Genomic DNA, 14,116 nt, shown 5'->3' with positions numbered 1-14,116 from the left:
ATACTTAACATGATAAATACGACACGTTTTTAATTTCTGAGCTCTTCCCTCCTGAAAAGTCGTACGCTGCTTTATAACAAATTAATTTTAAGTGTATTTGTTTATAATGTCATTTAATTGCTTGGTTATTTTTTTGTGAAATCCCATAGATCCCAAATGATGTGACATGTTACTACTGAGTAATATTGTGCTTATGAATCCAGAGGCGAATATTCGTTATAGGTGACAGCCATAGATACATGATACAGCAGAGACAATGCTGCCACCTCTCCAGGGTGACCATTGCCCCAGACTGTGCTGTGGGTGTAGATACCCCCTGACTCCTGTCCTTCCTATTCTGTACAGGGTGGCTGGAATCCTGAGCTGTGTGTGCTTTATATTACTGATGTATGGACACTGCGATGGGCTCTCATTCATGCGTGAATTTCCAGTTACATCACCTCACCTCCCTAATATATATATTCATGATGGGGACTTGCCCTATGGGAGAGGGGACAGTGGCATCGTGGGAGAGGTGGGATACTATGGACAGGAGGATGCAGAAAGTGTAAATTGAAAAGATAATGAAGAGCAGAGAGCACATGCAAAATCGATACAAACAGGGCAGTTTAGATAATCTATTGTCTTGTACTTCTCAAAGGCATGAATATCATTACAGGGACAGAGAATGGCATCTCTGCATGGCACCGGACTATAGAAGTCATCTGTCTGTCTGTCTGGATGTCTGTCTGGATGTTCTTTAATATCTGTCTACCTGACTGTTTGCTTTTATCAACCCTTTATCCATCAACCTGAATGTCATCTATCTATCTATCTATCTATCTATCTATCTATCTATCTATCTATCTATCTATCTATCTATCTATCTGTCTGTCTACCTATCTATCTATTTATCTATCTGTCTTATATTCTATCTTTCTATCATCTTCCAATCTAGATCTATTTATGTATATATCTTGTTCTACTAGACATTTATTTATATATTTTTATAAGATTCATATATAAATTTATCAATCCTTCTATGTATTATCTACTTATCATCTGTCACTTGGTTTATTGATGTATTTCTTATTCTGTTCTATTCTTATTCTACGCTTTTATATATATATATATATGTGTGTGTGTGTGTGTGTGTGTGTGTGTGTGTGTGTGTGTGTGTGTGTGTGTTTATATATCTGTTTGTCTGTCTATCTGAAGCTGTGTCATTGATCCATCTATCTGTTTCTAATTTTTCCTGTATTACAATCCTATTTCTCTGTGGGGGAATTCTATAATCTGCCAACCTAAATAACCTAAATATCTATCTATCTATCTATCTATCTATCTATCTATCTATCTATCTATCTATCTATCTATCTATCTATCTATCCATATATATCTCTATCTATCTATCTATCTATCTATCTATCTATCTATCTATCTATCTATCTATCTATCTATTTATCCACCTATCTATCCATATATATCTCTATCTATCTATCTATCTATCTATCTATCTATCTATCTGTCTATCCATATCTATCTATCTATCTATCTATCTATCCATCTATCTATCTATCTATCTATCTATCTATCTATCTCTCTGCCCGTTGTTCGTTGTATGTAAAATTACTCTAATACATTTCCCATCATGAAAACTGATTGATGATTTATCATTGTTCAGATTGCTATATCTCATACTTAATAGATATTTCGAATAGTTCTATTCATTGTATACCTATATATGGGAATATTTGGATTGTGGTGATTTAATCTATTCTTATCTGTCTACCTAAATAACCTTATCTATCTATCTATCTATCTATCTATCTATCTATCTATCTATCTATCTATCTATATTTCTATCTATCTATCTATCTATCTATCTATCTATCTATCTATCTATCTATCTATCTACCCATTGTTCGTTATATGTAAAATCTCTGTAATACATTTCCCATCATGAAAACTAAGAGGTGATTTATCTTTGTTTGGATTGCTTTTACTCAGCTTTATTAGATATTTCGGATAGTTCTAATCATTTTATACCCACATAAACGAATATTTGATTGTGGTGATATATATATATATATATATATATATATATATATATATATATATATGTCCCTATACGAAAATCCAGAAACATCCATCAATAGCCGATATGGTCAATCATACAGAATTACAAGAGAAAACGACCTTTCGGAGCTCTATAAGTTACTGCGCTTTGTGACAGATGAAGTCTTCAGAATTTCGGGTTGCATTAACCCCTCAATGGCCAGGTTGGCGGCCTATGCCTTTGGTCACAGAGGGATATAGGCCACCTCGCCGGCCATTGGTTCAGCTCCAGAAGGAAATATGCATATATTTGGGATTAACCGGAGTATTTCTTGCCGGTGTGCAGTGAAGCCTGTCTGGACGATCCTGATCAGCTAGTCAATGCCATTATCCAGACAATGAATTCCTGCTGACCCCCATTTCATGGTAGGTTAGTGCTGGAGCTGAACCAAGGAATCCATATCAGGCCGGACACAGCTGGGGAGGATTCCACCCTCTTATCTGGATATGTTGTGTCTGGGCTCCTCAATGTCCAACCCCCCCCCATAGACTGCCAATATTTTTTTATAGAAAACTATGCTTAGAAATGGCATCCTGCACACTGGGGCTGACCATACACATCACCACCAGGAGCGACACCATCTACGAGGCGGCTATAGTGTATACCAATCCCAGTCGGATTCCCAATATTTTATTGCAAGGACTTGACAATACTAAATACTGAAGAATTACCTATTTCTAATCGTTTTTAGGGGAGAGAAAGAGAGAACAGGGGAGAAAATAAGAGAAAAGGGAGAGAGAGAGAGAGAGAGGGGGGGAGAGAGAAAGAAAGAGAAGGAAAGAAAGAAAGAAGGAAAGAGAAAGAAAGAAAGAAAGAAAGAAAGAAAGAAAGAAAGAAAGAAAGAAAGAAAGAAAGAAAGAAAGAAAGAGAAGGAAAGAAAGAAAGAAAGAAAGAAAGAGAGAGAGAAAGAAAGAAAGAAAGAAAGAAAGAAAGAAAGAAAGAAAGAAAGAAAGATGTTGGCCCAGAAGTAAAAAGAAGGGGCGAGATGAGATGATAAAGGAGAGTGAGAGGTGTGAGGGCAGAGAGGTAGAGGAAAGGTGAGAAATAAATAAATAAATAAATAAATAAAAGAAGAGAGATGGGTGGAATCGGAGAAAAAAAGAGAAAGGGGGGTAGAAAGAATGAAAGGAGGGAGACAGAAAAAGGGGAGAGAGAAGGAGATACGGGAAGATAGGGAGGGAGAGGAAATGGAGGGGGGGTAAAGAAAGGTAGAATTGAGGACTGAAAGAAGAGAGAGACAAAGAAGAAGGGTAAAGAGAGACAGAAAAAGCAGAAAGAAGGGGAGAGTAAAAAGGAGAGGAGGAAGAGACAGAGGGAGACACATAGGGAAGGGCGTTAAAGAAATTTAGTATGCAGAAGAAATAAAAACAGAATGGAAAAGGAGGCAAAAATGAAGAATGAGAATAAAGAGTAGTGTAGAAAAGGCAACAGAAGGAAAGGAAGAGAGAGAGAGAGAGAGAGAGAGAAGGAAAAAAAAAGTGGAAGGTAGGAGTGGCATGGAAGGGATGTGGGGGTGAAAGAAATGGGGGAGGAGAGAGACAAAGAGGAAGGGGGAGATAGAGGCTGGTGGGAAGAAAGGGAGCAGATCATGGAGAAGGGAAGAGAGAGGGAGGGGGAAATGAAAGGGAGGAAGGAGAAGAGGGAGGAAAAAAAGAGATAAAGGTAGAGAAGTGGTGAAAAGAAAGAAACATGGAAGTGAAAGAAAAAGAGAAAGGAAAGGGAAGTAAAAAAGAAAGAATGGGGACAAGAGAAAAAGGTAGTGCTGGGAGGGCAGAAGAGGTAGAAGGAGAGGAGAGAGAGACAGATGGAGATATATAGGGAAGAGTTTTAAAGAAAGAACGAATGTGAAAGAGACAGGAAAAGTAGGTGAAAAAAGGAAGAATGGGAATAAAAGAGAGAGGTAGTGTTGAGAAGGAAATAGAGGGAGAAGAAGGAGGGGAGAAAGAGAGAGAGAGAGAGAGAGAGAGAGAGAGAGAGAGAAGAAAGAAAGAAAGAAAAAAGGGAGAAAAAGGGAGAAATAGAGAAAGGGGGGGGGGGGGGGAGAGAGAGAGAGGGCGGAAGAGCTGTAGGAGGAAAAAGACAATGCAGAAGGGGAGATGGAGGGAGGGGAAGGGGAGAGAGAGGCAGGGGAAGAAGAAAGGATGGAAGAAGAAGGAGAGGAGGGAGAGAGAGAAGTTGGGAGGGGGCAGAAATGAAAAAGGGGGATCTGGGAGGGGAAGATATGACGATGAACTGGTAGGTCGGGAAAGGAAAGAAGGGAGGGAAAGTGAAGGGAATTGTATTTAATTAAATGCATTGACACTACAGGATAACTAGCAGGCTATGCTGGGATTTGTAGTTCCATGATATTCCCAGTTAGTAGGTGCTGAGTTATGTCCAGCAGCCAAACGTTTCCTCTCCTGTCTGTTTGCACCGAGATATTTTCCTGGACAATGACATGCCTGAAGAAGAAATGTGTATACACAGCTGTCAGCCTTGTATTGAGTGATGTCTTATACATTGTATTTTGTTTGCAGCTTATGACACCTGGTGTGGGGTGGCTCACGGGTGTACGAAAAAGCTGGGACTAAAGATCTGCGGTAGGTGCTCATTGTTTTCTGTTTTACCTCCCAACCTGATGTGTGAAGCTCATCTAGCCTAATACATTACACAGGGTCATGCCTATTAAAAGGAGTGAAAGCAGGTAGAAGAATGATTTGTGCGATGAGACATAAATAAAGCCTGGGCCAAGCCATGACATCATCTCATTTATTGTAATAAATCCCATTCATTAATATATTATCCAATTCAAACTTACCTACAAGCTTTGTCAGGGACGAGCCACAAGGGTCTGAGCGCCCTCTGCTGGATGGAAACAGGATGTGCTAGCGGTGTCATCACGTATGGATGAAATATGATCGCAAACAAAAGGGTTTAAATTTGTTTTTCGCTTATAAAATTGACATTTAATTGTTCTGTCATGTTCAAAGTTTTTTTTCAATTTATTTTTTGTAAAAAATTATTTTCTGTAGGAAATATAAATGTAATATTTTCTGCTATGAATGTGTTTGAATGATTTATGTCTTGAGGCTTTAATACAAATTATTTAGGTCCAGCCTGAACGGTGATCACAAAGGGACAAACACAACTACTTACCTGTCCCCAAGACTACTCTTTGTTCAGCTCTTAGAAGGGCTAACAGTCAAATTCCCTGTTGCATTTCTCTATAGTGCAGGTTACATGATGTAGAGGAGATCTGATTGGTTGCAAAGGGCAAAAGTCCGACTTTTTAGTGACTTTATTTTTCACAAATCCACGCGGCAGTCCACTGGAGATGGAGATATTTCTAGCAAGTGTAACGAAGTGATACTAAGATATATTGGGGGAGATTAACTAAAACTAGTGCACTCTGGTGCAGGTGTGTATGGTAGCCAATCAGCTTCTAACTTCAGTTTATTCAATTACATTTTGGCAATAAAACCTGGAAGCTGATTGGTTTCTGTAAAGAGCTGCACCGGATTTTGCACCCTTTAGTTTTAGTAAATAACCTCCATGGCATCTATTGTATATATTATGTTATTTATCTAATGGATACTAGATATATTGAGATTCTTTCTATTCAGATCATGCTAAATGATAATGGTCACCAGGGCAGTGATGTGTAACACAGCCAGTAAGGGAAGATTTATAGAGAAAACAAATGACCAAAAAAGTTCAGTTGCTGCCCATAGTGACCAATTCTAATTCTTGTTTCGTTTTTTTTTTTTTTTTTAATAAAACATGATTGTTAAGACCAGAAGTTCAACTTTTGTGCTTCTTTTCTTCTCTCAATTAGTAGTTTGTTGTCCCAATTAAAAAAAAATGATTTCTGAAACACTTACATGCATACTCAATCTATTCAAATCGAAAATCTAAATGAAATGTGATTCTTTGCAACCAGATTCTTTATTATCATTGACAGATTAGATTGTCTTCCTCTGGATCAACTGTGCGTGTAGGATTGTGTATATGGAGGTTTTCTATTTGTGTGTGTTTGTGTGTGTGTGGTTATCTTTTTTCTCTGTGGGTTGAATTGGGTGGACTTGTGTCTTTTCTTTTTCAACCAGACTAATTATGTAATCAGTTTGCTTCATTATGCTGGCAACCTTTAGTTCCTTCTACACAAATGTTGCTCACTTTAGCCCTATGTTAGCAAGGAAAAAAATAGTAACAAAACTGTCAGCGTTTAGAAGACTACATTCACAAAGCTAAAACATCAGAATAAGGATCCTTAATATTTTAATAAAAATAGTTTATTTTCAGCGTAACACTAAAGTAAGAGTAAGGATATTTTTTTTATATATAAAGTGGCAGGTTTTTTTTTTTAGCCACAAAAAGATTTAAATTTACAGTCACATGGCTAAAATACAAATTATCCTTTGTGCTAAAGCTTCATTCATTGGCCCTAAACTGAACTGAATTAACGGATTCATATTTGCTGTTGAGATGATGATTGGATAAATATAATCAAATGATTGTTGGAATTCTTTACATCTATTTATGGTAATTTAGTGATAGAAAATGTTGAAATGAAGGGAGTGCAAAGATTTTAAATGCGACAACACCACAATTAAACGAATATATTGGATTCAATTTGGATTGCAATATTTTGGATCTAAAACATTTCATATATATATATATATATATATATATATATATATATATATATATACATTTTTTTATCATTTGTTTTTTTTTTCTATTCTTTAATCGAGTGACATTTAAAGATGACCGTATTCGTTGATGGAGATCCAACAGCACTTCATTATGGCACCTCATTATGTGGCGCTAATCATCCGTGTAATGCAGGCGTGGTGCAGCAATCTGGGACTTGGCATAGGTTATCGCGGAGAATGGCTCGGAGAGCCCAGTGGGATTGTGGCTGCGAAGGGAGCTGTCCGATCATGGAGTGCTGAAAATTTCTCCAGCTTATCTCACTACAAAACAGCGATCCCCGGGGAAGAAAGATTAATGACAAACACATTAGAGAGCCAGCAGTCAGACCTGCTTGGGAGAGATAGCCTTTCCATAGGACCCCCTGAACCCATTCCCATCCAGACATTTCTTCCTCCCACATTCTGATATCTGCTTGTATATTCTGTTGCCACAATCATTTTTTTTTTTTGTTATCTTTTTTTTTTTTTTTTTTTTTTTTTTAGCAAATCACTAACAAGCCCTACAAGCCAGAGACACAGAGTATATCACATAAATATTATCTATCCAGCACAGTGTTCTCATATTGTGCTGCTCCAAGAGGATAAGGATTGGGGAAGGGGATGGAAATGTGCCATAGACTTACTGCAAGGAGTGATTATTCTAAAGGTGGATGTGCTCTATAAATAGAATCTGGGATGGATTTAATGGGCCATTTTGTGATTATTGCTAGCAGTATGTCTGGAGGGGAGGGGGAGGGGGTCTGTCTGTCTCTGATCTTTGTCATTTACTAAAGCAAATTGAGCTAGTACAGCAAGTCATCAGTGTACCTGTCTCCACACCCATTGCTGCAGGTGTAGCTCAGTGTATTAAAGGGTCATCCTATCCAAAACTGGTATTTACATTATTGGAAGACACAGGAGTGTTAAACTACTTGGCCCCTTCCTATGTCTCTCTGGGTGCCTCTTGGTGGTAACATGCCTATGCTGGAGTTCTCGGGTCTACAAATCTGCTGTGGCTATTATGATTATAATTATGTAAAATTGTTACTGTATATGTGAACCTTCACCTTGTAAAACAACCCGTAGAAATGAAAGGCAAAACATTTATGTATACATATAAAAAAAACTTTATAAATACCTTTTTCACCTTTTTAGGCTCCATGCACACTGACTTAAAAAATCGCTGCTTCTAAAGGAGCTTCGTGTTTTTCCTATTGAAGTAGCTCAGTGTTATCCTGAGTCCATGCACATTAGGGCAATTAGAGGCATATTTTAAAGTGTTAACACAAAGAAAGTCAGTGAGCGCTAACACAAAAAGCAGCTAAATGCACCAAAAAAGGAACTACAAGTCCTCTCAATAAAATCAAACGTACCAATTATTGGCTAATGCGCATTAAAATTGCGATTCTGGTGAGTTTGTAATCCCACTAATCTATCGCACACCACCGGATGATAAGCACTTCCCACTTTATGGTTGATTCCTGTTTTCCAGTATTTATGCGCACAACCAGCTGGATTTTGAATAGCACCTTCACGTTACAGAGTTCACATATTGGGACTCACATATATGATTACTTTTACTACCTTTCCGATGATTATGATTTTAATCTGATTGAGGATTATGATGCTTTAGATGAATTTCAGATATTGATTACTTTATGCACTGTACCTTTCCTTTGGTACATTTGATATTTTAAAGTGTTACTAAACCCAGGACCCTGCATTCACTATACCTGGTCTCCCACAGTATACAGAACATGGAAATGTAATTATTTTAGTAAATATAAACTGCTAAATACCTTTTCTCATCAGAAGTTAGAGCAGTCTTGTAACTTCTATCAGTGTCCAGCTGAGCACATATGTTAAAGCTTGTAGGAGGAGTTTTCATTTTGCTCCTGGAGGATGCAGAACCCCTGTCTGTACAGTGCTGATCATATGCACTCTCCCAAGAAAAAAAAACTCCCTAGCAATACACACCAAACTGAGTATGTGCAGAGTGATTCCACATGATATATCTTATCAGGAGATAAGAGCTGGACACTGGAAGAAGGGGAGGATCACAGAAGTCAGGATCAAACAGCCTTTATACACAATGCAGAGGATTAACCTCTTAGGTTCTACAGTGAGTATAACAAGCACGCTTTAACGCATATACAGACTGATTTTACTGTTGTTGGCTTAGTAACACTTTAAGCTCAGCGTTTAGAGGCAGGAAAAAAAAGTTTGTGGTTTTTATTGGAGCTTTCTGGCATAAAAAATGCTAAACTCTCCTAAACTCGCCTAAACTGTGGACAGAAATGATCACATACCCTCTGTTCTCAGTTGCATAAAAGGTCAGGGAGGAGAAACAGTAGTATAGCAAACTTCCCAGTAAATGGCTGTGCAGAGGGAATGCATATCAGCAGAAGTCTGATCATTGGAGAAGAGCAGGAATGAGTTCCCAACACAGCTAAAAAAAGGACCACACTGTTCTCTCCTTCTTAGGCTACTTTCACACTGATCTGTGTTTTTGCTGCGTTTTTACTGCATTTGTGGGGCTTTTTTTAAAGGACATCTGACTCAAAACCACACCAAAAACGCAACGCAGGTGCGTTTTTGCCAAATTTTCCATTGATTTCAATGTGGAAGTGTGTTTTTTTACTGAATTAAACCTGCACCAAAAATGCAGCAAGCAGGACTTTGAAAAACACATTGGACCTGCGGCTGATCAGCATGAAGAGTTCCATAGAAATACATGGTCACACATTTTTCTAGCCTAAGTGTGGTTCAGTTTTTGATAGGAAAGCAGAGTGACTAGTAGGATCACCAGGGATTTCAAGGAAGCAATACAAAGAGAACAGAATACATTTTAATTCATGTATATGGTACAGCAGGCACATATCAGAAATATGAAATGTTGGGCTTACATATTCTTTAACCCCTTCCCGCCGATGCCTCCCGGCCCTTTAAGAGATTCAGACGCCGGGAAGCGTGGTTTAGGAATCACGCGTCACGGCGGTCACATGATCGGGAAAGGTCCCGTTCGAAAGAGCGGACCGGGACCTTTCCGTGAGTACCACACATGTGTGCTGGGAGCGCGCAGGGCGCGCGCTCTCAGCACATATGTATTTAGTTACATGGACGCAAATGTGCGGCCGCTCGGCGTCTAGGCCCAGACGCCGGGCGGCCGCACATTTGTGTGCGGCCGGCGCAAAGGGGTTAAGCCCCAAACCAAACATTTATTATACTGCAGCTTACCAATCATTAGATGTGGTGACTGCATTACTTTTCTTTTTTTTGGCTTAATTTCCCTCTTTCACCTGATGATCTGGACACTAATGCGCCTTTTGTACTACAGTACTGAATGAATGAATGAGCATAGGGCACCTTTGAGTAGCACCACTATTAACCTCTTCACGCTGGCCGAACGCAAATGTGCGGCCTCCTGGCATCTGGGCCTAGACGCCAAGCGGCCACACATTTGCATTCTATTAAAAAAGAACATATGTGCTGAGAGCGCACACCCTGCGCGCTCACAGCAGACATGTCCAGTACTCACGGAAAGGTCCCGATCTCCTCTTTCGATCGGGACCTTACCCGATCATGTGACCGATCACTTGACCCTAAACCCTGCCCCGCCTCCCGGCTTCTGAAACCCTTAAAGGGCCGGGAGGCGCCAGTGCGAAGGGGTTAATCTGGGTGGGGGGGGGACAGTTGATGTACTAGCAGTTTCGGATACTCTAACAAACTGAAATAAAACTCCAGCTCATACTTTATAAGCAGCCACAGAAACAGTTTTTTATTCCTTTTGAGATAAAGGTTTGACATAAATATTACATACATAAACATTTTTACATAAATAAATAAATGTTGATCATTTTAAGCACCCCTGTCAGTGGCAAATGTTTTTTCTCATCTTTCTAACTACTACATCACCAAGGGAGCTTTTTATTTTGAAAAAGAACAGACTTACTTGCTAGATCACCAGGTGAAAATAAGGGAAAGAAAGCATAGAAAAAAGAAAGCTAATGCAGCCACCATATCTAAGAATTGGTAAACTGCAATATAATAAATGCTTGCTTTTTTAATGCCACTTTAATACATCTCGAAAATTTCAAGGTCAACTGGAACAAAGTTTTGTCAACTGACACAGAAATTTTACTCTTGAAGCACTCTAAACAGAAAAAGTCAGGGACTGGCTCAATGTACCAGACTCCATTTACTAGTGGTATGAGATGGTTGGACACCACAACAGTGGGTAGCTACTGTCACAGATATAGAGCTAGAAATTGAATGTAAAGGGTTAGTTCACCGTTATTGACTTTTGCCAAAAATATTTTCAAGCTTTATAGCATCCAATGCACTATGCAGAAAACAGAATGTACAAAGTGTTGGATGCATGGCCCCAAAAACTCACCACTGAGCATTCAGCTTTATTCCCTATCCACGCATGCACAGTCCACTCTCTCTCACAGCTCAGCGTTCTAGAGTTTTGGGGGTCACACATCCAATGCTCAGTATGTCCTGCCATCTGCAGGAAGAAAGAAGACCGATTAAATGAGCAGCTGAAAAATCAGCATTTTTTTTGTTTTTAAAGAAACCAGAGCACTGCATAGTAATGTGATGTTGACACTGTAATACTTGGGGATGTTTTTTTGCAAAAATAAACAGTAAATTGATGAACTAACCCTTACAAATAAACCCATTTTAAATATAAGTAGTCCATCTAACCAACAAACAATGGAAAGGGATGCAGTCAGATATAATTACCCACCAGCTCTGTTTTCTCATCTGAGGACTTGCAGCTACAACCATTTGTGATCATTACAAGAAACAATTGAGTACTGTCCGTGATACTTTTTTTGTTTGCACTAACATACAATTGTATGTTAGTGCAAATAAAAAAAGTATCACGGACAGTACTCAATTGTTTCTGTCACAAATGCACTAATACAGCTACAATCACCTCAAGCAAAATGGAAGATACTTTGATCATTACAAGGAGATTTCAGGCTTTTGGAATTTTTTATTTACAGTATTTCACTTTGCAGAGAATACAGCAAGAGGACTGAGACTGCTCTAATGTAAATCTGTCAACCCCTACAAAGAGATTATTCTGCTCCCTTAGACAGGAGAAATATAAGTCAGGACTAAAACATTCAGACAATCTTGAAATCACAGTCACTTGGAATCCCAAATGTGCTTATTGCACTTCGAGAGGAAATCATTCTTGTATGTAGAATACTTATGAGTGAATGTATTTTTTGTAATTTATGGAAACAGTTTTTTCTGTTTGAATACATACATGCAGATTGGTCCAGTCTGCAAATAATCATACAATTTATAAGTCTTTCAGTGATCCCATCAGTGGTAAAAAAAAAGCCTATTCAATATCACTGATAATACACAGAGACAGACATAGCCTTAGTCCACATGGAGGCAATAGTACCAGGGAGGAGAGTTGAAGGAGAATGTGCTGAACCCAGTTATGCTGCACACTGCAAGTAATAATGACCCCATATGACCGTGTGACCATCCCATGTGGGGATCACTGTAGAGATGACCCTCCAGCTCCATTCACAAAACAATGTTTTTCAGCTCAACGCCTGATGCTCAGAAATGCTCAACAAGCTAAATCCAATTCATTTCTATGTCCCTTGTTCACATATGAGCATTTCGTCTCCTATAGCAAAATGTCTGTCGCTGAAAAAAGTACTTGCACTACATTTTAGGCAGATCTGGGCATTTTATCCCTATAAACTTGAATGGAAAACACCTGAACAGTGGGAATGAGCATTTTTTCAAGCATTTTTTCAAGTTTTTTTTTCAGGCATTTTCAGCTCCAACAGCAGCTATTTCTGTTTCTATTGGCCACAGTAAAAATGCCTAAATGAAAAATATCTGAACAAAAAATCCTATATTATTTACAAATCTGCTAGAAGAAAAAAAAACTCAAAGACGCCTGAAAAAAATGCTTGAAAACATTCAGCTCAGTGTGAATGGAGTCTGCTATGTGAGAATGTGTCTTACTGTACTCCTGTAATGATGTTTGTGACATTATCACACTGCTAGTTTTTAATATATAGACTGATCCCATCATTGTCATATAGATAACTGCTTCTAACATCTGAGTTAGAAGCCTGTTAATATTGATATAAATCCTAACTGATGTCATTGGGTTTAGTGACATTTAACATCTGACAAGGTGACTATGCAAGAACATAGGGTGACAGCTGACACCCCAATCAGTGGTGTATTTAGGTTTTGTGCTGCCCTAGGCAACACAAAAAACGGTGCCCTCCCATCCCCCTGCAGGAAGCAAGAACACCCCTGCCCCCCACCTGAGACAGCCTTCCACTACCACTGCCCCCCAAGCACCAGCCACTATCCCCCCATGGTGAGAGAGAGAAAGACACTCACCTTCACAGCTCCGGACATCCCCAGGAATGAGAGTCAGGCTGTGCATCCACCGTCATGAATCCCGCAGCCTCTCTTGGAACCCACCAGGTCCCCATGCTGTGTGTGTCCTTTCTTCCATCCCTTCTTCTGAGGGGCAGTGCTGTCCTTCCTAAAAAATGCCGCCCTAGGCAAATGCCTTGTTTGCCTTGTGGTAAATGCACCCCTGACCCCAATACAAAAAACATCCAATGACCTTCATGGCAAGAATATTGGGTATTGTTTCAATTAAAGTTTTGGATTGAAAAATATAAACAACTAATAAAATTACACCTGTTAAAACAAATAGAGATTTCTGTCTATACTAGACATTTCTGTGATATGGCTCCCAATAAGCTTTGCCAGAGTAAGCTGTTTAATCCACTGATAACCCCACCTTTGGGCTCTTTTGTGTTTAAACATTTTCTCATGCCACACTGAGGTTGATGCAAAGAGTGATAGAATGGGATGAATTATCCCAATATCTCCACATTCATCTTTGCAATAGTTTGAGTATTCCTCAGCACATTCTTTGAGCACACTTTAGCTGTACTCCGGGGTAAGTAAATCTTGTCTAAATACAATAATCATGCGTATTCATACTTGAACCTTGGTGTGTTTTGTGTATTTCCTCCAGATGTGTGCAGTAATCCAGTGTGAAACTTTGACTGTGCAAGACCTTCCTGCAATAAAGACCAGTCACTGTTGCTATCTCTACTTGAGCAGGGTGACTAGTCTTGTCTCCGCCCTCCTGTAGTTTTCTGCAGTCAGTCTGTAGTGGGTAGAGCTTGCTGAGTCCCTTCCACAGCTTTCCTTGCACAGGCTATTTACAGCACAGTAATGATGTAACTGCTACTTTTACAAAATAAGTTGGCATTTCCACACAGACAGGACACCTATTATTATTATACAGGGTTTATATAGCGCCAAC

The 14,116-nt window shown here is 39.1% G+C and overlaps 1 protein-coding gene across 2 annotated transcripts in view; it reads left to right on the top strand.

Annotated features, from left to right (window-relative positions):
- GAD1 (glutamate decarboxylase 1) overlaps window positions 1–14,116 on the top strand; it is a 115,871-nt gene that overhangs the window by 3,844 nt on the left and 97,911 nt on the right. Inside the window, exon 3 of one of the 2 annotated variants that reach the window (XM_089690530.1) lies at window positions 4,615–4,677. The exons of the other annotated variant lie outside the window; for it this stretch is intronic. Within the exon in view, the coding sequence (XP_089546656.1) occupies window positions 4,615–4,677 (63 nt within the window). The remainder of the gene's footprint in view (window positions 1–4,614; window positions 4,678–14,116) is intronic. 2 annotated transcript variants of the gene reach the window in all.

Source organism: Staurois parvus, unplaced genomic scaffold (genome assembly GCF_062004578.1).
Source record: "Staurois parvus isolate SC_StPar_1 unplaced genomic scaffold, SC_StPar_1.0 ptg000530l, whole genome shotgun sequence".
NCBI classification, from domain to species: domain Eukaryota; kingdom Metazoa; phylum Chordata; class Amphibia; order Anura; family Ranidae; genus Staurois; species Staurois parvus.
Note: the sequence above shows the minus strand (reverse complement) of the source record. Positions and strands in the feature narration are given on the sequence as shown.